The 24,345-nt window shown below is 37.8% G+C and overlaps 2 protein-coding genes and 2 long non-coding RNA genes across 10 annotated transcripts; 2 read left to right on the forward strand and 2 right to left on the reverse strand.

Annotated features, from left to right (window-relative positions):
* Positions 1 to 1,922: 1,922 nt before the first annotated feature.
* zgc:194007 (uncharacterized protein LOC565039 homolog) lies at positions 1,923 to 4,388 on the reverse strand. 4 transcript variants are annotated; one of them, XR_006251566.1, is made up of 6 exons: positions 4,277 to 4,388; positions 3,955 to 4,065; positions 3,778 to 3,876; positions 3,528 to 3,659; positions 3,212 to 3,277; positions 1,923 to 2,619 (listed from the first exon to the last, which is right to left on the reverse strand). XR_006251566.1 is itself a non-coding variant. In XM_043246317.1 (5 exons), the coding sequence occupies exons 2-5, from the start codon at positions 4,019 to 4,021 to the stop codon at positions 2,519 to 2,521; spliced, it is 312 nt and encodes a 103-aa protein (XP_043102252.1). In that variant the 5' UTR covers positions 4,022 to 4,065; positions 4,277 to 4,388; the 3' UTR covers positions 1,923 to 2,518. The 4 variants fall into 4 exon arrangements, 1 of the variants encoding a protein (XP_043102252.1); XR_006251565.1 differs by having other exon boundaries at positions 3,778 to 3,879; XR_006251564.1 differs by lacking the exon at positions 3,778 to 3,876.
* A 318-nt stretch (positions 4,389 to 4,706) lies between these two features.
* Positions 4,707 to 8,048, reverse strand: LOC122350118. 4 transcript variants are annotated; one of them, XR_006251571.1, is made up of 3 exons: positions 7,994 to 8,048; positions 7,556 to 7,665; positions 4,707 to 6,183 (listed from the first exon to the last, which is right to left on the reverse strand). It is a non-coding gene; the product is annotated as an uncharacterized LOC122350118 (long non-coding RNA). The 4 variants fall into 4 exon arrangements; XR_006251569.1 differs by lacking the exon at positions 7,556 to 7,665 and having other exon boundaries at positions 7,994 to 8,042; XR_006251568.1 differs by having other exon boundaries at positions 7,556 to 8,042.
* A 110-nt stretch (positions 8,049 to 8,158) lies between these two features.
* Positions 8,159 to 15,864, forward strand: LOC122350066. The gene is made up of 3 exons (XR_006251557.1): positions 8,159 to 8,493; positions 13,909 to 14,002; positions 15,475 to 15,864. It is a non-coding gene; the product is annotated as an uncharacterized LOC122350066 (long non-coding RNA).
* A 4,497-nt stretch (positions 15,865 to 20,361) lies between these two features.
* On the forward strand, positions 20,362 to 22,182 carry LOC122350724 (protein PRRC2C-like). Its single transcript, XM_043247411.1, has 2 exons — positions 20,362 to 21,926; positions 22,111 to 22,182. Exons 1-2 carry the CDS (start codon positions 20,367 to 20,369, stop codon positions 22,180 to 22,182), a joined length of 1,632 nt encoding a protein of 543 aa, XP_043103346.1. The 5' UTR covers positions 20,362 to 20,366.
* The last annotated feature ends 2,163 nt before the right edge of the window (positions 22,183 to 24,345 follow it).

A 24,345-nucleotide genomic window follows, 5' to 3' on the forward strand; every position in this document is an offset into this window, starting at 1 on the left:
ATTAGTCATTGTGTCATAATTTTCAAATTTTCCACTTAAAGCCAGCACTGAGCTTACAATTACTAATTGCTTATATAATGTTATTTAATTCTCCAGTGTCGTACCAGAGTCCTCTGACAAGCTGGCATCTTTAAGTGACACTAATTTGTTGTCATCATCATTGACTAGAAAGAGAAGAGACACAAGAACAATGAAATAGATTTTGTATATTATTGGTGTAAATATGGACAGGTTTACTTGTATGTATAGATTGACTCACAGTCTATAAGAGAGTCTTTGCTCTGTCTGGTCTTTTTTTCCATAACAGGACTCCTGTGAACCAGCTCTTTTTGTTTTTACAAACTGAAATTCTTGTTCTTAGAAAAGACCTTCTTGATCTTTTGCAAATTATATATTTCATACATAGTATTTAATTCGATATTCCACTTTATCCAGCTTTTTGGTACTTTGTGTTCATAATGCATATTTATATTAACTGTTCCATATAATTCATGAAATGTTTAAAGGGGAATATATGGTATTTAAAACAAGACCATTATGATGCACTTTGTGCACAACCAACATGCATCCAAGTCAGTTTTTAATGGTGTCAGAAGCTTCCTTTATGGAAGTGTATTGCTCATCCAACATTTTAGAGTTAAACAGGAATTCATTAATGGAATAATATAATGCTAATAATATTACATATGGAAGATTTTTGTATTTAAATAGGTAACATAAAATATCTTACCTGGCTTTTAACGCACAATTCTGCTCGCTCTAATAAAACAAGTGCTTTGACTCACTTTGAGTCAGGCAACAAGCTAAAAGGAAATGAAAAATAATGCAACAACAAACTTATTTCTCTTATGACAGTGCATCCCCTCATTGGACCAAAACTAGACCGACAGAAAACAGGCAGTGCCAAACAAAAAGCTCAGTAGAATATATCTACTTATACTGTATGAGCACTGCAGTGAATGTGCCCATGTAGAGCCAATGCTAATCTACTCAATATTCTGCGAGGACTTTTTTTTCCTCATGACTGATGAAAAGCAAACAAATTTGTTTGTCTTGCATTATTCATGAAAAGAGGAGTCTCTTGCAGAATGTAAAAAGATGACAAACAGTACACTATATCAATATCGAATGATATCAATACAAAACATAGGTTTTTGATTTCAGGCTCATGTGACATTTTTTGATTTTCCTTTAAGTGGAATTATTATTAGTTTTTCTTTTTCTAAAAAATAAACGTTATTTTGAAATATCACATACCCATTACCCATATCACATATTTAAAAGTTTGATTTCACCCATTCCAAGTTTGTTGACTGAAACTTCACTGCACTGCAAAAAAAAAAAAAAAAATCTGTAAAATCAGTAAAGAATGAATAAAAATACAATTAGCTGCATGTTACTATACTATAAAAATAATGAATTTAGTTTTATTTCTTGGTTGTATGGTCCATTGCAATGGACTATTTGTGGATTTTTTACATTATAATTTAACCATTTCAAACTAAACCAGTCTTTCGTGTGCAAGTACTACATGTATTTGATGATAATGACTGACTGTACAATGTCACTTATAAAGAGATATTATAAAGAGTTATGAAGAGATTGTTCAAAACAAGTAATACATTTCTATTGTCACCCCTTTACATGAATACGATGACATCTAAGTGATGAAGAAAACATATTTTTTTCTGTGACAAAGACGATTTGAAGATCGTGTAAAATCTTCTCAAATCTATAAGAACAGCTGCTGTCGTAACCTTGATGATAAACACGATTTGTTTTTGTGTCACGTATTTCCCCGCTGACTTCACTTTTGACTCACTTCCCTGCAAATCACGTAAAACTTTTCGTTCTGAATAATGGAGTATGTGGATTTGACCTTTATCTACCCCGAAGCCGTTCAAACCAGTCCCACAAGCAAGTTTAGTTTATAGTGTTTATTTTTTTACACTATAGTCAATGACTTTCACACCGAAAATAATTTAGTCAAACTTAGGCATGCATTAAATATGCATTTCATTTTTATACAGTAAAATACACAAGCTGTTCAAAAACACATGATTGGACGCTGAGTGGACAAAACATACATTAAAGAAAAACAATCAATAAGTTACATCAGATACTTTTCTAGCACATCAGTTCTTTACAACGAAAGGGTATTTGTGTGTGACATGCAGCGTGGTCTATATTGTTTCACTTTAGATGCCTGTATGCACTTTTTTTAGATATTTGTCATAGCAGTATATTCCTTTTCAGTCTGCTGCATGAACATCACACAGCAAAATGTTATAATAATAAATGACAATATGTCCCCAGTGCTTAGCTGACCATTAGTACAGAAAAACATCAGGGATATTTATTCATAAATGGATATCATTTCTAATCTGTTTAGAGTAATGCACTTTGCTGCTGTTTATTGATTAAGAAACTGTTTTGAATATTTCAGTAACTGTGTAACTGACTGAATCACAAACCAATTCATGGCCGGTCACCGCCGTTCATAAATGATTATGCTTGTTTATTCATCAAATTCAGAGATGGATAAAAAGCGCGTGCACCTCTTTGAATCGTACCCTGAGTCAAATGATTGGATGGAGCTCACAGAGTTTCTTCCAGATGCTGTGAAGGAAAGCATTCAGATCACTGTTTCCGTCTTTATTTAAAAGCGATTAATCGCATACAAAGTGATTAATACTAAACGTTTAAGTTTAGTTTCAAGGATCACTGGCAGCTTTTGTTGCTGATGATAATAAGCGACGATATACTCAGTTTAAAGCTGCCATCTCTGTTCAGAAACCCACAGATATGAAGCTGGATATGCGTGATGCTAACATTCAAAAGCATTAGTTTTAACATCGCTTTAAAATTAGTCTTGGAATATATGGCCCAAATTAAAAGGTTAACGCTGTCATCTGAACAAATAAGTGTGGAAAAAAGCCTTACATTAAATACAATGGAAATACTAATCTTGTAGAATCCCAGGCTATCCGTAATTTAAAGCTGTAATATATTTTAATTTCATTCTCATGTGTTTTACGCACACATGATCCTTTCTGGATTGCAATCCGCCATCAAAAAGAAACATTTAATTATTCTGTCTGCTGCTAATGAAAGGCTAACGATCCAGCACTTTTAACGAAATAAATAAAAATAAATAGATAAATGATGGACTGCAGCTTTAAGTGAAGTATACGCCCATTTGAATACTCACACTTATCAGGTGGCGTCTCATCCAATCCTGAACTGCATCTCTCTGCTCTCTGGTTTGGTAAAACCTCTGTGTGAAAATTGTTTATTAAAAATATATTACTGAAGGCGAATTGTAACAATGTTTCATCTGCAATTTTTTTAACACGCCTTTTCAACAAATCAGTTTTATAAATAAAGAATGAAGGACTTAAGTTATTGTCTATTTCTATTTTAACTCCTAGTTTTTTGGTTTTCGTTCTTATTGTAGAGATTACTTAAAAAACATTACCGAATGCAAATCAAACTAGTCATTTGGTTTTTAATATGAGTTTTGTTACCCCGTCGTATTCATTCTGTGACACAGAGGACATGAGATATTCAGAGGCATTCACCATGACACCAGCATTTGAATCTTATGTCATCTAACGTACTGTCTTCTGTTTTTGGCGACGGCGTGTGTTTGGCATTGACTAGAAAAGAAAAAGAGACAGAGAAAATATTAGTTAATAGACGTACAGTGTCCTGTTTAGATGAAATATTCACTTATCGCAGAGAAAAGCTCAAAGTCTACAATTAAAGTTACTCAACATTTTGCTGTGCATAAAATATATCAGCGTCATCTAAAACACCGGCTTCTCTTATTGGCAGGGATACGTCCTCAGCGCTGAAGAAAGACAGGCCACAGGACTGCTACAAGAGAATATTTGACTAAGCCTCTCTGTTATACACACACAGGCCTATACTTTCAGTTATTGCGTGACTTACAGTTAGTAGCATAGTCTTTGCTTTGTCTCTTAATTACTTTCACTTTAACGTCAGCGCTCTCCATCATTCTTCAGCTCCGTGAGGTTTGTGATTGAGCTCCTTCGACAATTTCTGTTTTGAAACAATGCGCACTGTATAAGGTACAACAAACGTGAAGCGAATTTAAATGGAATCACTTCCCTATGTTCTCATTGCCTTCTCATCTGCTGGGTAGCAAAAGTTAGTCAAAACATAAAAACTGTTACCTTTACTAATAAGTCTTCACATTTGGCACAACATTTTACATACGAGGTTGTTGTAAAATTAATATTAAATGTCTTACCTGACTTTTATGGCACAGTTCTCATCGTAGTTGTGAGTACAGAGGTGTTACTTTGACTAAAGTAAACAACAAGAAGAAAAACCCTGAACTTCCTTCTCACATATGACATGACTGTACTCGTTTAGCAGGAAGTTAATAGTGCAAAACACAAAAAAATCTATTCAAGCACATAAATGTTTGAATGTAAAATCAGGTAACCTAAAATACGATCCATTTAAATTAGAAGTCATTGTAAAATAACCAACTAGAATATTTCAGAATATTGTAATATGACCAAATTAACGTATTTTTACCAATTTAATCTTTTGACTTAATATGTATTTCTCCACCCTGCGTAAATGTACCCGGTGCACTTTTTAGTGAAACACGAAATATGTACCGGCGAGTACATATCACTGCAGTTTCCAAAAGAAATGAACACCAGAGGCAGTAAAACTCAGACACTTTTTATTCCATTTTACACAAATTTACAGAGTTTTGATTAATAAAGATTAATTGTCACACAATCACTTATTAGAATATCATGTCATGACTTCAAAACAATATTAACATTAACATATTTGAAAACTGATGCTTTTAAACGTTTGAAGCTTCATATCTTTGCTTTTTCTTGATGGTAGGTTTGTTCTGTTGCTCATGGAGCTCCGGTTCGACAGAACAGTTCTGTGTTAAAGAAAGTTGAAACACGGTTGTAGCTGCCATGGCCTCTTTCTCACCGATTACTGGAAAGGAACGACAGACACATAATTATTAAACAGCATTCACTGTGCTTTGAGTTTACTTTTATGAATATTTGCAGCTGTTGCTGCTGAATTCTCTCCATATGATCCACCTCTGTGGCTTGACTACTTTCTTCGTTGTCTTTTTGTTGTCGTCTTTCATATTATTGTAAAAAGATATTTAGAAAAATCTTCCAAAGAAAAAAATGCTTTTTCAACATTTTATACAGCTTTGTTAAAAAAGGCATGATTTTTGTGAACACACAATAATTCAAATCATTTAATTATTAAAAGGCTTCTATTGGGCTTATTTCCATCTGATTGCAAAACATAATTTAAAGTGCAACCGCCCCCTCTGCTGGCTACAGTAAGTAACACAACACCACAAAATTTGAACCTGAAAAGAGAGAAAAATGAATTGCCTGTGCATTTCTTTGAACAAATAGAATTCCTTCCAGGTGGTGTGAAAGAAAGGTGTTTAGATTTATTCTTCATTCCAAACCGTTAGTAATAAATGACAAGGTAAGAAACTCTGCGCTAGTTTCAGGATCATGCAGGATCTTATACTGTGTGTTGTTAAGCCAACACTTAAGTGGTTTGAATACTCACACACACTATCAGATGTTCTCTCATCCCATCCGCCGAATTTCTTCTGTCTTTGTTTTTTTATTAATATTCTCTGTGTGGAAAATGTTGCTTACTACAGTCAGTACATTTATTATTATTATTATTATTATTTTATTTTAACTTATTTTTAAATTGTTGGAAGTACGATCTATAAAAAAAATACATTCTTGTCTATTGGTTTTATTAAAGTGTTGAAATGAACACTTGCGGTGTTTAATACTAACACTTATAGTAGTCAACATACAAAACAGCTAACTAACAAAAACTTTTTAGCGGTCTTGTCGTCGGTTTTCATATTATCTCGATTGTGTATTGTGGTTGTTAAAAATACCACTGAATGCAAATGATGAAAATTGGTAGCATCAGTGATGTTTAAAAAGAACATATTCATTCCGTTATTCAGATGGACTTTCACTCACCACGTGGAACACCGAACACCCTACTGCTGTTTATTTGATGCCATTATATTTTACAGTGTCATGCGCACCGCACTCGTGTCTTGGAGAACAAAATACATCTTCATCTGAAGTACTGGTTGCTGGCACTGATGTGTTTCCAAGACTGAAAAGAAGCAGATCCTCAGTAGTGAAGGCAGAGGTGTACAAGTCATCAATGCCAAAACAACTTAAAAGTATCTGATTTTAACAGTACTTAAGTATTTTACTTGTACTAAATATATGCTCAAAGACGCACCAGTCAGATGCATGCCAAATGCAATATAAAACATCACTGCTCTAAGTAGGAAGTACTTGATTTGGACCGAGTTAATAAAGAAGTAAAAGAAGTAAAAAATCCTCCACATGACTGAGCAAAACTGGTTCAACAGGAAGTAAAATATCTAAGCAGATAAGCCCACAATAAAAAGTTTCTTAAAGTGCCCCTATTATGGAAAATGACCTTTCATTTTCATTTACATCTCGACTCTCGAAAGAAAGAGTGCACTTTAAATCATCGAAAAGAGCAGTTTTTAAAACGAATCCCGAGCCGTTTCACGTTGACATGCGCTCACAAATACAGATTTATCAGGTATTACAGACACGATGAAAGCGAGACGGGCCCGATCCAAGATATCGCTGCAGATTAGCATCATGCAAAGGAGAGATGTGGCAGAATTAACCGTTTGGGAGTCGTTTAGCAAATAGGTTAAAAAAGAGAAATGCATATTATAAGACGACGAAAGTGTTTTTTGACCTTGCATGCATGTCAACCATGTTGTTGGAGACTCCCAAAACCAAAAAATGTACCTTTCATTACCTGTAATAAGGGCACTTTAAGATGACAAATTCACTTTTAGGTGCGCTTCCAAGCCAAGCACGGTAGTCATGATGCCTTAGAATAAAGATTTAGATGAAATCACAGACATTTAATTAGAAAAAAGTACAATGTTTTGACATTGTTTAAAGTAGAAAGCAAAGGTCAATCTCTTTGATTTGTGGTCTCACTTTGCACATAAATGATTCGCTTGCTCTCAATCCACGACGCTAAGCATCCCCTAATGCGATGAAATTTATAAGGCTGGAAAAATCATTGCCAAGTCATGTGGAAACGTCGTGGAAACTCATTGGTCAAAGGTGAGGGAACATCCGCGGCCTCAAGCTCCTAAAGGACGTCCGCCATCACGCCAGACAATAGAGGAACATTATAAACAAGGCAATGTTTCACCACTAAAAGATGAGAAATTAAATCTTTATTTACAAAACTGTTTCCTCAATTCAGACTATTGTCTGTGTATTAATGGTCATGATCACGGTTTCCTCAGTTCTCATCGCCGGTCTTCTTCAAAGCTGAAGCTTGGTTCTCATCCTCGAGGTGCTGCTCACTAACCGACTTGTCCTTGCAGTAGGCCTATCTTGATTTAAACTACAATCGCATCCTTACAGATGAAGAGTTACAGGTTTCTGAGGTTTCTCGTACATATTTAATAATAACATACTCGTAACAATAGATGAGCGTGAAGGCGTTTTGACCCTTTGATTTGTTCCATGGTCACTTGAATCCTCACAGTATGTTCTCTCATCCCATCCTACTTTGTATCTGTGTTTTCTGTCAGAAAGGAGACACTACTAGTGTGATACCAGTGATGCTGTCACTGCCACATAGTCTACTGTAAGACACACCGAGACTTTATTAAATTGTTAATATAATATTTAACCCACTGCACTACTTTCAACAACGACTAATACAGTTTAGGCACAAAAAAAATTAAAATGCAAATAATCAGATTTTTATTAATTAGCCTATATTCCTTATAGCCTACTTTTTTGGTATCTCGTTAAAATATTACCGCAATAAACAATTAAATAATGGATTTGAACTACGAAACACATCACACTCATCACAAGCAGTTGATATAATTACTTAAACAACTTACAACACGCCTGCATATGAACGCTTTCGTCTTTCGTTTGCCTCCAAGGAAATGAAAACTCTCACGGTCTCACGTGACCAGCATATCCTCTATCTAATCCAGTTTGTCCCGGCCTGTTTCAGCATCCTCCACAAGGGGGCGCAGGGACTCCTCTCCCCTCTAACACCGTCCCAGTCCGGCGTACCAAAACAAATCCTCCATCCTTCCGTGCAACGCGATCCCGCACCGCCTTCCGGCTCTCTCAGCAAGTTTGTGTGAGCCAGCCCGCGGTAGCGTGCATAGAAACACCGAAGTTTCCCCGGGGGTTACAAGCGCGAGGAACGGTGTCCCGGCGCGATTCACGCAGGACAGAGCGCCTGAATACCGAGCGACCCGCGATCAACAGGACGCCCGCTCCGGTCTGCCCCGAGAGACGGCGGCGAGCTTCGGTTGAGCTCGGATCCCGAACAGCTCGCACGCAGGTGGGACAGGCGGACGGACGGCCGCTCGAAGTTGACGGAAAGGTGGGTGAAGTGAAATGTCGCGCTTCTGTTTGTGGTCGTGCTTCACCTGCTTTATGTCACGCCGCTTTTGTTGACCTCCAGACTAATGGGAATAATGAAGCGGGCTAGTCAAAGCAGCTAACAAAGAAACTCACACGCGAGCTGTTTACCTTTCTTGCCGCCACGAAGTATACAACGGTGGGCATAATTTACGACAAAACATCATAGTTACTGTATGTGTTGCTATTGCAGCAGTTTCCTCAGGAAAAGAAAAGTATTTGTGCTATTAGTTTTACGTTAATAGCTTGTCCACAAAACATCGACAAACATCGTAATAGCTTGTTACACAGTTAGAAAGGGACTATGAATGTATATTAATTTATTTATAAGTAGTACTAGTCCCGCTGAACCGTGTATTGTTTTTATAAAGCTGAAAATAAGGTTTATTTTATATTTCTGCACCTATTTGTGTGCTCTTTATTTTACTGTGTACAGTGTGGTGGACCGATGCTTCATTTTTTAAAATTAGAAATAATATTTTTTATATATAAGTATCATTGTTATTGTTTTCACATTAAGCATTGCTTTACCGTAGCTGCCTGATTTTTTTTTGTAGCTGTTAATCAAGTTTTTCTACAGCCAGTCAAGCTGTAGATCTTTTGTTATGGTCTGTGATTCAGCTCTAGGTAACATAATGTGACACTGTACATCTTACATGTCTCACAAGTTTCTGAGTCAGCTTCCTTCTGTCTTGAAACATTTGCATGCAGTACAAGAGGAGATGGTACCATCTAAAAACATTCAAATGTCTGCCGTCATTTATAGGTGTATTTTGGTTGTTGTTGTTGTTGTTTTTTTTTTTTTTATCAGCAAGTACGCTGTGTATTAATCTAACTACAGAGTTTTGTACTATATTTGTGATGAAACAAGCACAGCCTTGGTGAGCGGTTGAGCAAAGTAATGAATCTTAATTAATTCTCCCAAATACGGCGTATTTATTTATTCTTTTTTTCTTGGTGAATTACGCTTTCCCAGTAGTTTTTTTTTTCCCAGCAGGTGCGCTTTAAATGTTTTTCTGCTGGTTATTTACACTCTGTAAAGTACGCTGAATGATGTCAGCAGTGTGTTCAGGAGATGAGGTGTGTGTGTGTGTGTGTGTGCGCGCGCGCTGAAGCCCTGCCAGTCCTGCTCATTCATTGGTGCTGTTGCTCAGGTCAAGCATGAAAAGTATTTTCCTTCTGCAAAACTGGCTGAACCAGAGTGTCAGTTGTGTTCAAACACACTGAAAAAGACAGGAAACACAGTGGCGTAAAAAGCCTTCAGGGCAGTCAGTTGGTTCTTGCTGACTTGGGTTCTTGCCAGTTTAGTTGAAAGATGGCAAAACTATACATAAAACTGGTGCATTCTTTCTTGCTTAGTTTATTAGTTATTTGACTTCTAAATAAAATGGCTTGTTTTATTTATTTATTTATTTTATAATTATCTATTGCTCTTTCTTTGCAAAGTTGGAAAGGGTGAGGTTAAGAGAGTTGTTGTCTTAGAACCACTTGAATGTAAAGTATAGATATTAATACTATAGAATAATATAGAAGTATAGATAAAAGATACCGAAGTGTAGATTCTGCTCTTGAGTAAGTATCTTAAACACAGCAGAGTGAAAGTACAAGAAGTTTCTGCTCTTCAAAGTATTATTATGTTTATGTTTTTAATGGACTATGTATGCGTTTTTGTTAAACACAAAAGCACGAATTTGCTAAAAATGTACTCACTTTTTAGGCCGTCTAAAATGTAGATGTGTAGTTTGTTTTTTAATCTGAACAGATTTGCAGAAATATAGCATTTTTTGTTTATTTGCTCACGATGGATCCTCTGCAGTAAATGGGTGCCGTCAAGTCGAAAGCCCTAAAAGCTAATTAAAAATAATTGTGATATTTGTAAGAAACATTCATCATTAAGGCATTTTAACTTTAAACCATTGCTTCTGGACTAAATAGCAGTTTTGTAATAATGCTTCATGAAGTGAATTGATGGACCGGAGTGGTGTGGATTACTTGTACATTTTGTTGTAATGTTTTTAGACTCTCATTCTGGCAGCACTCATTCACTGCAAGTAATGTAATGTTAAATTTCTCCAAATTTCTCCAGGATGAGTCATCTTAGATGGCCTGAGCACTGGTAAATCATCAGCAAATTTTCATTTTTGGGTGAACTATTCTTTTAAAGTACTTTTATAATTATAAAATTGCGTGCAATTATATAGTATCCAGAATGTCAGGGTGTACAACACAGAGTATTAAACTGAAACCGATATCCTGAAATTGTTTTGTCTTTACGCTCAAGTCGAGTTTGTCTTTAACAGTGGTCATTTAACACAGTTGCGATGTATTGCCTTGACAAAGACTGATGAGATGCCTCTTCACAAGCATGGATGACCATAGTTTTGGACAACTTTTGACAAGCTCAGTAAGAAAGTATGTCATTTTATGATGATAGATTTACGTCATGGTGTTCAGTGATCTAAATGAAACCGAAAGGATTAAAAAGGGACCTGGGTGGGATACAGATAATACGCTATACCTTTCTCTTTTGTCTGCTTTCCAGCACTTTTGCCTTTTTGTAAATAAAAATGCAATGAAACAAATGAAATAATGTAATTGAGTAGCCTTTTAGAGAGGATGCCTGTAAATAATCTGCAAGCATATTTCCTATAAATGTTTCTTCTTTATCTCTGTGTATAAGCAGACTAAAGCCATTAAATCTTTATGGCATTGAAGAACAGTAAATGCCATTTGATAACTTCACAATGAGTGTAATTATCTGTGTGAACCCAGGTACTCTTTTATTTTGCCACTCCTAGTTGAATAGCATATTTAATATCCAGTCACATATGTTATGATCTGATTTTCACAGGATCTCTGACAGCTTCCTCTCAAACACTTAAAAGACTCCTAAAAGACAGCTTCTTTGTTAATTTGTGCTCTTTGATGGACAGCTAATGCTGTGCCTGAAGGATGGTTTTCTTGTTTATCTTTCCACTGGAATCTGATTTGATTGACTGATTTTTACAGCCTTTGCTTTACGTTTCTAGAGCTTGACTGTGTGGAGCTTGATGTGTTTTTAGTATTGATCGGTGAAGGTCAGACCACGATTTTGAGATCACAACATGGTGGAAAAGTTTTGCGCTCAGGTTGCAAGTCGAGTGCTGTGTGAAAACACTTTACACTGAGCGCTTTAGCAGGTCTTTTAATGCTGGTAAAATATCTAGTGCTTGACCATCAACATACACATATTTGGTTCATAATATAGTGGGCTAGTTAATATATTTCAGTAGATAAAAATGTAATGACGGTGATTTCTTCTGGGAAAATAGTATGAAGAATATTGGCCATATTTTACACTAACCAATGAACAAACAAATTACTAAATAAATATAAATGCTATTTTATCTAAAGAATATTAAGCCTATGTTTAGAACTATTATACAGTTTTTTGTACTATCACTGTAGTAGCGTATTTGTGTAATGTGGAGAAAAAAACTTTTTATAAATATAAACACAGTACTGGTCAAAGCTTTTTATTATTATTTTTTAATGAAGTGATTATGCTCATCAAGGCTGCATTTATTTGTTTAAAAAACTGTAATATTGTGAAATATTATTCAAATTATAAAATAACAGGCTTTCATTTAAATATACTTTAAAATATTATTCATTTATGTGATGCAAAGCTGAATTTCCATCAGTCATTACTCCAGTCTAAAATGTCCCATGTTTCTCCAGAAATCATTCTAATCTATGCTGATTTATCATTAGAATTAGCTGTGTTGGCAGCAGTTGTGCTGCTAAATCAAATTTCTTTTGAATAAAAAGTAAAAAGGGAATAGCATTTATTCAAAGTATACATTTTTCTAGCAAAATAAGTCTTTGTATAAGATAACAAAAAATATAAATGCTATCACTTTTTATCAATTTAACACATGTAGTTGCTGAATAAAAAAAACAAATGTGTATATGTAAAAGTTTGGAAATATATATATATATATATATATATATATATATATATATATATATATATATATATATATATATATATGTATATGTATATATATGTATATATATATATATGTATATGTATATATATGTATATGTATATATATGTATATGTATATATATATATATATATATATATGTATATGTATATATATATATATATGTATATGTATATATGTGTGTGTTTCCAAACTTTTGTATGGTACTTTATAATTGTAAGAAATTATTTTTATTTTAAATGAATGCTCTTCTTTTGAAGTTTGTATTTAAATAATAAAAAAAAGCTGCAGAGAAGTGTCCAGCACTGATAATAAATCAGCATATTAGAAAAATTTCTGAAGGGTCTTGAGACTGGAGTAATATTGCTGAAAATTCAGCTTTGCATCACAAGAATACATTAGATTGTAATTTATATTAAAATAGTTATAAAAAAGTTTCACTATATAATTTCTTTCTGTGTTTTTGATCAAATAAATGCAGCCTTGATACGCATAAGAATCTCCTCTAAAACACCGTAAAATAATTCTGTTCCCCTTGTATATACCGGTGTATACACAGTAACTGTATGTAAATGAAAAGTATAATTCCATTTTATATACATTATATAAACATTATAAAACTTTTAGTACATTAGCATTTGAGGCGTATTGCTGTTACCAAGGAGCCTTCCCATTTTTAACATTTGCAGTGTGCATGAAGTGCTGCAAACTTTAATACGGAGGTGTAAAGATCTGTTTCAAAGTTTCTAGGTTAATGGCTAGATCATGTTTGTGTGTGAATGCATCTCCACGGGATGCCAGAAACGACTTCCCTAAACACTGCGGTTTTGAAGCTGTAGATATTAAACATTCCATCTGCACAGACGTTTCCTGTCAACAAGCGACTTGTCAGTCCATGCACTCAGACCAGGATCCTCCTTCTTTCCTTCCTTCGCCGTCGTTCTCCCTCTTTCTGTTCCTCCGTTGGCCGTCCCCCTCCTTCCATGTCACTCCTCCTGTCCCCCTTGCGCAACCACACAGCTAAGATTTCACTACGGGAGACATATCAGATGTTTTGGTTTGCTTGGTAATCTGTAAATGTAGGTCAATTGTGCTGGTAAATATCTGGCTTCGATCTGTGCGCCTGCTTTCTGTGTATTCATTTGTTTGTGAAAGCGACTGATTGAGTCTAGTTTGCATGTTGCAAAAATTTTGTAGATTTCGGATACGTGCTGTGTCTCAAACTCTTTTCTCATTTGACATTTCAGTCAAGATATTAAAACGGTTTCAACAAGCTGTACTATTGACAGTGTGTGCGCATGTGTGAAGACTTCAAAATTACAAAGGACACTGATACCTTAATTGTGCACAAGTAACGGTGTCTGACCATGCTGTGTTCCCTGCAACAGAGTCTGGCTCCGCCTCCTCTCCATATGATATGACATCACTCTGCGGTTACCACAGAAACCAGGGCTCCACTGCAGACGGTTGACAGCCAAGCAGGTGAGTTATTATTGTGGTGTTGGGAAAACTGCAAACAAAGCACAGTTTGATAACAGCACAGGGAAGCATGGCAAACGCATGTGCAGTTACACAGGCATGTGAATGTGTTACGAAACACACTCGCTTTCTGTATAAAATGCGAGAGCGTGTGTGTTGTAAAAGTCTGCATGCCCATCTAAGTGTGAACACGTGCTTGTATTAGCGCGCTGCTTCCAAGAGCGACATGTGTATTGCATTAGCAAATATGGCTCTCTGGATCCTCCCGTGAATTCCTTTTGTTTGATGTGTGTTTGCCTGTAGTAGCAGGATTTTTACGCACAGACCCGGTCTCAGTCTGGACTCTTAATTCAGCAAATTGATCCCTCCCTTCTGGGCAATGTCCAATCATGCTGATTTAATACACCCGCACACACACGCACTCTCACGGCGTGATTAATGATGTGTCAGTAAAGCGTTCGATGTGCTCTTGTGAGCTCTGTATCTGCCAAGGCAAAGTCCACAGCAGAGGAGAGGAAGAGGGTTAGAGAGCATTTTTCTTCAGCTTCATAGACACACCCCACCACAACAACATTTCTGAGAACACTGTATTTGTTTGCGGTGTAAAATGATAGTGCAGAGATTCTGCTCAGCATGTTAGATTTTAGACTGGTCAGTGGTTTCAACTGACTACAGACTTTTCCCGCCAACTTATAGGAGGGTTTGCACCAACAGCGTTGAGCTGAAATAAAGCTACTCCATATAATTTCTAATGAGATCCTGTGATTTTGGCGACATGAGTGACAGTTGGCAGTAAAATAGTGTTGAACCGAGCTTAAAGCTATGCAAATGAGCAGTGAAGAGATTTGGCGATGACTAAACAGAATGGAGAAAGTGCCATGTACAGTTGAATACCTGAGATAGCGCTGGGCAATATATCTAGTCAGTAAAGCCGGTTCTTTGATTAGCGATAAATCTCCTCAGCTGTTTTCAAACAGAGTGGCAGTTAATACACAGAGCCATAGATCGCTGACAAGCCACGCAACATCGTGTTCAGTATCACAAATTAATCATCCAGCAAACTGAATGTCCTAACCTGACAGTGTCCGACAGCCTTCTACAAACTGCAATTTATTCGCAATCAAGAAAAAAAAAATACATTTGATAGCTAAAGGCCTGTTCACACCAAGCATTATAACAATACAGATAACTGTAACGATAACCATGCATCCTTACCAGTGAGTGCATATGCGCCTGCCGCTTTAAATTCTTGAGCCTGTGATAGCAGGATGGATTCTGATTGGCTGTCAAAGTTTGTATTGTTTATCAGCTGGAAAAAAATTGTTCCAACGATTTTATTTTTCTGTGCCTTTTTCGTTATAGTTGTGGTGTGGACTCTACTATTCTTAAATACTGAGAACAATGATTAGAACTATGTCTTTATCGTTTTCTTGTGGGAACACGCCTTAACTGGATTGTTTTGTTTTTTGTTTCAGGTGGTGCGATGGCTGCCCAGGTTGAGGTTGATGCTGGGCGACCATGTGTGGTCGGGAGTCGTTTGCACCTTAGCCCTCTCATAGACTCTAGCAACAAGAGCTTGATGGAGAGTTCAGGTGGAACCCAGGGGCCACTTATTATTCCCTCTGAGCCTAACAAACCTGCTCCGGCCCCCAAGCCTAGGCTCACCCCAAAACCTTTCACTGTGGAGAAAAATCCTACTATACGGCCAATTCTTGCTCCTAAACCACAGCCAAAACCGAAACATGAACCCAGTCGAGGGGTTTCCTCCAAACCAGACCTTCCCAGCACACCTAAACCACAGACAACCAGTAAACCCAGTGTACCACCTGCCTTTAAAACGACCCCGAAGCCCAGCGGGCAAACAAACAAACAAACCTGTGGCACAACCCTTTAAACCAGCACCCACAATCGCCTCTTCTGATACCAGCAAATTTAGATCAACCCAAACCGGGGATATGCTGAGAAGAACAAGCTTTGGAGCCACACCATCTCGTCCCAAAACTGATTTTCAGTCATCCACTCCTGGTGCTGAATGGCCTTTCGCTTCTCGGAAGAAACAGGCTGGCCCTTCAATCACTCGTGCTAAATCATTGGGCTTTCTCTCAGAGGTTGGATTGAATAATGAGGACAGTAAAGAGGATTCTGGTGCCAAGGATGAGTGTTCTCCTACTGTTCTTCGCCTCCAATCTAAAGGTTCAAGACCCAGACCCGTTTCAGCTGTGTTCCTCCAAAGCCCCACTATGTCTGAGTTTCAGACTGTGTCCCCTACACCTGCACCTCGTTGGACAAAAGGACGACCCCTTTCATCTGACCTTACCTCAAAGTTTGAGTCAATCGGGCTGTCCTTAAACCGGCGAGCTACCAAGGAGGATGGCAAAGAAAACACTCCTCAAATGCTAGAGGGTGTTGGAGCTAAGTCTCAAGAGAAAGAACAGGGTGCTGAAAAGGCAGAAGGGTCAAATAAGTCCCCCGTGCTTGAGAAAAAGACTCAAAAAATTGAATTGAAAGATGAGGACTCCAAGAAAGAATCTAAACCTGAGGATACAGGAGGTAGCAGTATAAAGAGACGCATCAGTCTGCTCTTAGACTCTTCTTCCTCCTCCTTCTCAGTGGCACGTGTGGATACTCCAGGGACTGAGCCTCGCTCACCGGGGCTGTCTGTCTCTGATACTGATGGAGCGGTGGGGGTGAAACAGCGAATCAAAGAACTGACTGAAGAAGTGCCTACTACGCTGTCACCACCCCAGAAGCCACAATATAAGCCACGCACCCTAGTATCTGACCGTACTAAAAGGTAAGGTCCAGTGGTTTTCAACATTCATTATCTAGGTCTGCTAATTGTTGTATAATTGCATAATTGTTGTATAATCAGTTATCAACCTAGTGTTGTATGTAAATATTATTTAGGTACTGAAATGCTTCAATATGCACAATTCCCTTTGGGTTCTTACAAATGAGTTTCGGGAAGTTGTAATTATGACATTTGACAGTTTTTGTGGGAATAAAATAGATGTGGTGTGGAACATCTCTGTTTTTACTTTTTATCTATATTGTGCAGAGACATGTGTAATTACTTCTCGTATATATTTTTTTCTCTCAAAAGAACACACAAATGTATACCTCATGTTTGCAGCTGGATGCTACAGAAGTTTTAAGCTATAGGTTTATATGTATCATTTGTTACTAACTTAACTGATTTGTTTACAGATTTGAAGCAGAGCTTGAAAGTCATAGTTCCTATGAGCTCAAAGGTCCCCAGCAGGTTGAAGAAGATCTCAGCAAAAGGTATGGCAATATGAACCACTGCTAATAACCATACTGCCACAAATAAAGTAAGTTGTGGTAATGTAAGCATTTAGTTTTTCCATAAAATATAACATTTTATTTATTTATTTATTTTTTTAAACAAATGACACCAGAGTATACTATAATTGTAATAATTTTTTTCACAGATTAAGTGAACTAACTGTAATTGGTTGCTTTTCATTCCTATAAACAGGCCCTATTGCAAAAAATTATATTTTTTTTTTATAGAAATATGTTATAATACTGTATACAGAAACATGTAGCTATTATCAAAAAGTATTTGCATTTCTGTGTTCTTACCCACAGTTTTTCTATAAAAGTCACATGTTTTATAAAGTAAAACAATGTTGTTAAATGAATATGACATTATAAAATGAATTTTGACAGTAACTGTCCTACTGTGGTCACAGCCTCAAAATAAATAGAAAGAAAGAGAGAGGGAGAAAGAGCAATTGAGGAATAACAAATGAGGTTGAAAAGGCGCTTCTGATGTCACAGAAGGTGCGGCACTCTAAAGACATGTAACCTGAGTTGTAGCATTAGTCATATAGTGATTATGAAGCATGCACGCTTTGAAGGGAGGGGGAGTGGGAAAGGTCAGTTTGTGAGAGAAGAGGACGCTTTGATTATGGCCCCTCATGCCCCACCCTGCTTTATGAGCTTTAACAAAGAGCATACAGATCCCATTTCACTGTTCTCAGTCACACGCGTCAAGCTTCTCTCCCTTTTCATGTGCCCTTAATGTTTGCTTCAGTCTCCATACTCGTTTGTAGTAAAGGTATTCACATATCAGTTTTTTCATCTGTCACTATCTTGTGCTGCCTCTTTTTTATACCCTCCTCTGTAAAATAATAACTTAGATAAGGAATTTCAAGATTTGATAATCTTTTGTTTATTCAAATGAGTCTGTATTGCATTCTTCTGCCCTTTGGAGTAGAAATATTCTATTCCCTCTCAGAGTTTGCCTTTAAATATGTTTAGTAATACACATAGTGTACACATACGCCCACTGTAATGATAGCTCATATCTGAGCAAAGAAAATGTTACCTCTAAATGCCATACCTGTCAGTGAAAGCTATAATTACACATGGGGGTTGTCAAAGACTACTTCTTTAAGGATCACGGTTGTAGACAGAGCTTACCTTGTCTGTTTGAAAGTCAGTTCAAGTTCTGTGTTCTTGCTAACTCATTAAAAAGGAACTAAGACAAAGAAATTAATTAATAGCAAAAAAATTATGTAATAATGTATTGTTTTTATATTATTTTGTAGTTTGATTACTCCACAATTGAAGGGCAGTCTAACAAACAGGAGGACAAGAAAGCATCATTACAGGGTGTTCAAGACTTGCCTACCAACTCCGGTTTTGATAGTGATGGAGTGCAAACAGTACGAGCATCCATGTTCGAGCATGTGGTGGAAAGGCATAATGTTCAAGTGATGGAGGAAAACATTTCACAAGACACAAGAGCACAGCGGGAAAGCACAATTAAACCCATGCCCAGGCGACACCACTCTTTGCGTATTCAAGATAACTCCTTCAAATCTTTTGTAGATGATGATCCTGGTAGTTTGGTCAAAGCTACCTATAGAGAACAACTTTCTCCTTCCAGTCCTGTCCGTGTGGAACACGTCTTTGATACTGTGGCTTTATTTGGAGAGAATCGTGCTGTTAGTGAGGATTTGCCGCTCGCTTCCCTTGAGGACAGAGCTCACACGCTGCGTTCTCGGCGATCAGCTTCTCACGGTAAAGGGGACAGACCTACCTATGAGATAAGTAACCTACTAAAGGATGAAGCAGCAACTCCACGTTACCTCAGAGTAGGGGCGTTACAGAAATGGACTGCCACAGAGGCAGACAGAGAGATTGAATCTCAGATGGAGCAACAGAAAGAGATGCTGAGAAAAATGGAAGAAGAGATAAAGAGGCAGAGAGAACTGCACATGGCTGCAGTAGCAGCATTAGATGAAGATGAGGAAGATATCGAAGCAGAAAGGAAGAGACAGTTAGAAGCACAAAGACTCAGAGAGAGGGAACGAGAGGAAGTTGCCGCACCCAAACGTCCTAAGATGTTAGATGCTGAAGAGCAAATGAATAAACCTAGAGCAACTTACTTTGCTCTGACTGGTCAGATTCAAGAGCCTGTGCATCAATGTGAGAGAGTGGATGAGGAAGCAATCTTTGGGAGTGTTAAACGAGGGATGAAGGATGTCCCATTTGATGACTTCACTGTTAGGTCAGGGCAGTGGGGTCCTCAGAATCCAGTTGCTCCATTTAGAAGAAATCCTTCATTGGAAGCTGCAATGCAGAGAGATTTGCAGGAGGAACTGCATAAAAATGATGCTGGACCAAGAACAGATCACAGATTACAAGAAAGGGAATGGCAAAAAGCAGCCAGAGAGGAGATGGAAATGGAGAGACAAAGACTAGTAGAGTTTGAAAAAGTGAAGGAATTGGAAAAACAACGAGAAATAAAGAAACAGAGAGATTTGGAGATTGAGAAACAAAAAATAGAAATGGAAAAAAGGAGAGAAATTGAAATAGAAAGAGAAAAAGAGACAAAAAGAATTGGAAAGACAGAGGGAGCAAGAGAGGGAAAAACAGAGAGAGTTGGAGAGACAACGGGAGCTGGAAAGACTGAGGGAGCAAGAGAGGGAGAAACAGAGAGAGTTGGAGAGACAAAGGGAGCTGGAAAGACAGAGAGAGCAAGAGAGGGAGAAACAGAGGGAGTTGGATAGACAAAGGGAAATTGAACGCCAGAAACGAGAAAAAGAGCGACAGAAACAAATTGAATATGAGCGAATGAAGGCTGCAGAAAGAGAACTAGAGCAGCAGAGAGAGTTTGAAAGGCAAAGACAGAAAGAGTTTGAAAGAGAGAAAGAAAGAATGCTTGACCAAGAGAGGCTTAGGCTTAGAGAATTTGAAAAACAGAAGGAAGTAGAGAGAGAAAGAAAGATACAGCTGGAGTTGGAGAGACAATGGGAAATTGAAAGAGTAAAGCAGAGAGAACTAGAAAAACAAAAGAGATGGAGAGGCTGAAGGAGTTAGATAGACAGCGAGAATGGAGAGGCAACGAGAATTGGAGAAACAGAAAGAGCAAGAGAGGGAAAGACAGAGACAGTTGGAAAGGCAGAGAGAACTGGACAGGCAAAGGGAACTTGAGAGGCAACAAGAGTTGGAGAGACAACAGGAAATTGAAAGACTGAGGGAGATTGAAAGGCAAAAAGAGCTTGAAAGACAGAATCAGAGAGAGCTGGAGATTGAGAAATGGAAGCGACAGAAAGCAGAGGAGAGAGAGACCAAGAAAGAGCTGGAAGAACTTGAGAGGATCAAGGAGCTTGAGAGACAACAGCTTTTAGATTTTGAGTTGCAGAGACAGCGGGAAAAGCAACTTCAGCAAGAGCAAGTGAAACAGAGATCAAAAAAAGAGCGAGAAGACAGACAGAAGCAGTCTGAACGGCAGAGAGCATCAGAAAGACATTGGATGGAGACAGAGCAAGAGAAGTCTATGCCTACATCTCCACTTCGGCCAAAAGTTCTAGATCTGGATGCGGTGTCTCTTGGTTTTAGGACTGGTCGAGACAGCCATGAGAATAGCCCCACCGCCCGATGGAAGCAGCCCTCCCTTCATCCTAATGAGCTTTACAAACCTGGCATTTTAGATATTGACTCATTCAGGAGTCAAACCCAACCTGATACCTTCTCTTCAACTGGATTTGGAGGTTTAGAGTCAGGAAGTATTGGTTCATTAATTCAAGCTCGTCCACAGGCCACACAACCAAATGTTCTTCAACCCCAATCAGCATGTCAAGTTCAGTCTCCTCCTCAGTCCCAGTTTCAACCTCAGACCCAGGCTTTCTTCCAGCCCTCTCCAGCAGAACGAATGAGAACTCAACTCCCACCACCTCTGCAACCTCAAATTCTGCATCAAACCCAACCTCACTCACTGCCGTTTGCTACAGAAAGATCTAGGCCACAAACACACTCATTGGTTGAGACCTTAGATTGGACGTTTGTTGCTCAGCAGCCAAATAATGCTTGGGGACATACTAAAGCAGAATTGGCTGTAGATGAGCCTCTTTGGGTATCAGCCATGGAAGGATCCAGAAGACCAGTTAGCACCAGACCTGGTGGCCTTGAGCAGCAATTCTTGCGCCATGAGGACAGAGGTTCAAGTAACATTTTTCCACCAAGTTCGACCTATTCCACAAGTCCAGTCTTCACTCCGGTACTGCATACCACTATTTCACCACCCATAGTTCCAACTCAAACTCCTATGTCAACTGCACAATCAAGTCTTGGACCAATTCAAACTCCCGTGCCAACTGCACAGGCAGGTTTTGGACCTATTCAAGCTCTTGTTCCGATGGCACAACCACGTCCCTCTGTAGTCCCCGTACTGACCCCAGAGAAATGCTGGACCTCAGACCCTTTAAATGTGGGGTCAAATGGAGCTTTGGTTCCTCCTCCCACAAAGCCATTATCTAAGAAAGAGACTTTAGTACCTATTAGTCAGGCTACAGCCTTCTCTGTCACCGATCCTACATGGAGTCCAAACTGGGAGCTGGCATCCCAGGGACAGAGAGAGAACCGTGCCTCAAACAAGGACAAAGTACAACAGGTGAGGAAAAGCACACACTGTCATCTGCGCACACACATTCCCACCGTATTCCGGGCACCCAAGTAACGGTGTTTAAAAGTGTTCTTTGGAGTGGTCAAATGTTGTCAGCACTAGTTGTGTTGCATTGAGTTTTATTTGAATTCTTTAAGGAAAACTTACTGTAGCTCCTTCTATGTTTGTGTAGAAACGTTCAAGGAGTATGTGTCGAAGATCTGCACCCACGGAAAGCTCTGCTGATGGTCCGCTTACCACGTGAGAACTCGCAGAAGTCGCAGTGCACACAAAGACAGAAGTGGAGAGACCTCAGTAAGTAGAAGCATGATCAAAATTAAACTTTTTATCTCTCTGTATGTAATACATTTTCTCATACACGTGTTCGCAACCTTTTTATAGATTCTTAAATATTTACTTAGGGATTCACCGGTGCGAAATGTTTTGGCCGGTTGCAAATTTTAATGTTTTTCATTGCCGAGTTTAACTTTTGTTTGTGGATTTTTATTTGTTTATTTTTTGTACATGCTCTGCTCACTCCAAAGTCGCTACAACTTGAAGGGTAGCACAGAGTATTGAGTTATATTTCGGATATTGTCAAAAAAAGCCCTAATGTGCACATGTACCAGCAAACATGTTGCATAAGAGTCGAGTTCTTCATCTTGTTCTAATGGAAAGTGTGCAAAAATGAAGGATGGAGAGATTGCTTGTTGACTTGATGATGTCATCAGCGTTTAGAGACCAGATGTTGGAGGAGTTCCCCGACAATGAGAATAACAGTTGTTATGTGACCCTTTCTGGCATGTAGTGCTTAGCTAATGATGTTTGCCCATATCTGATGGACTTAATAGACTTGTTAAAGCACATACTGAACTAGTTATTTAGGCTAAGGACCATTAAAGCTAAATGTTTATATTTATATGCGTGTTTCTCAGGTATGGAGGCTAACTAGCTTGTGTTTTATTTGTGTGTATGAGTGGGTGGTGCAGGAATGCAGTCTGATGACAGAAAGGAGTGTCTTAAAGTTACTGTGTAAAGCATTTTCTAACATGGCTACACAGCTAGCATTGAGTAAGATTATGTAAATGAAACTAAAAACAGATGTAATCATGATGTGTTCGTCAACTGTTTGATACGAACAACATCAGCTTCAGTTTAAACATTCTGTTTAAGAGCTTGCGTTCAGTCACTGCCTTGTTATTTAAGGACAGATTCATTGAAAGTTCATACAAATTCTTGGATGATGAAGTGTTTTCAGGAAAGAGGAAAGTTTTTTCCACCTGAAGACTTCCACAAGGCAGTTTTAGTCTTTTTTTTTTTTCCTTAGGTCCTCGAATGCATACATAGTGCCATCTGCTGTATGAATGAAGTTATTACAGCGTTGATTTTTGCGATTCAGTTAGCCAAGGCTATAAAATGTGGCTAATCTGACAGCCGAGAATATCCTCTTAACCTTTAATTTAATTTGAAACTTTTCAGAACAGACAGTTTGTTTCTTATTTTAACGTTTGAGTTTATTGGTGTCTTGTGGGCGTCTGCATGTGAGCTTCAAGAGGAAGCATACGCTCTCTATCTCTCTTTCTCTCCCACTCTCATCGTTTCTCGGTATTGGTCATCATAGGAAGTGTCATTTTTACATCACTATGTGCTCACGGGCACAGAAGATTCACACAGACACTGAGAAAGGTAGAGAAGTAATGAACATTCAAATAAACCAAAGTAAAAACTGTAAGGCATTCTTTGGGCTTAATAGAAGGATTTTCTTCATAGAACAATGGCTTATGGTTTCTGCCCTTCCTGCTGTTGGTGGCTTTATGTAAGTTTACTTTTATTTTACTGTCAAGATGATAATGCAACTACACATACCACTACACAACCACAAACAAATGCCAGGTGGAGGTCTGCGACATCTTTTGTCATAGATTGACTGATGTTTGACTTGGACAAAATCAAACGTGTTTTTTATTTTTTGTTTGCTTTTAATTGTAGATGCATTTTATGGTACATTGATTTGCGAAGTTGCTTCTTCCTCTGTAATTTGTGCATATCATTCTGTTCAATAATATTATCTTCACGTGACCAAGGTTAGGCTCTGATCGTTCCTGTTGTCTGGCTAATAAACAGATATTGTTTTTACTCTGTTCTTTTAATTTCCTGAAACCTATAAAAGGGGTTATTTTATTTAATTAACTATGGAGGTAGACAGATGGTTCACTCGCCATAAAAAGTGCATTTTGTTTTTTGTTTTTGTTTTTTCTCCCCAGGCATCATTGTATAAATCTGATATGGGTTTTTGGCTCAGATAGTACATTTGAAAAAAAAACAAACCAGTTTATTATCTTTATGTTGTTAGAAATAGTGTTTTTTTAATGATTGTATTCTGATAATATGAATAGTACTCATGCAGTATTAGAAACATTAAATACAG

This window comes from Puntigrus tetrazona, chromosome 8 (genome assembly GCF_018831695.1).
Source record: "Puntigrus tetrazona isolate hp1 chromosome 8, ASM1883169v1, whole genome shotgun sequence".
In the NCBI taxonomy this organism is placed as follows: domain Eukaryota; kingdom Metazoa; phylum Chordata; class Actinopteri; order Cypriniformes; family Cyprinidae; genus Puntigrus; species Puntigrus tetrazona.

Bases quoted from the DNA above. Each gene is read 5' to 3' on its own strand.
- zgc:194007 (XM_043246317.1), bottom strand. From the start codon at position 4,021: ATGATGGAGAGCGCTGACGTTAAAGTGAAAGTAATTAAGAGACAAAGC. The intron at 3,660-3,954 runs GTAAGTCACGCA...TTTCTTTTCTAG, and splicing joins CAAAGACTATGCTACTAACT to TCAATGCCAAACACACGCCG. The intron at 2,620-3,211 runs GTGAGTATTCAA...TTTCCTTCACAG, and splicing joins TGAGACGCCACCTGATAAGT to CATCTGGAAGAAACTCTGTG.
- LOC122350724 (XM_043247411.1), top strand. From the start codon at position 20,367: ATGGAGAGGCAACGAGAATTGGAGAAACAGAAAGAGCAAGAGAGGGAA. The intron at 21,927-22,110 runs GTGAGGAAAAGC...ATGTTTGTGTAG, and splicing joins ACAAGGACAAAGTACAACAG to AAACGTTCAAGGAGTATGTG.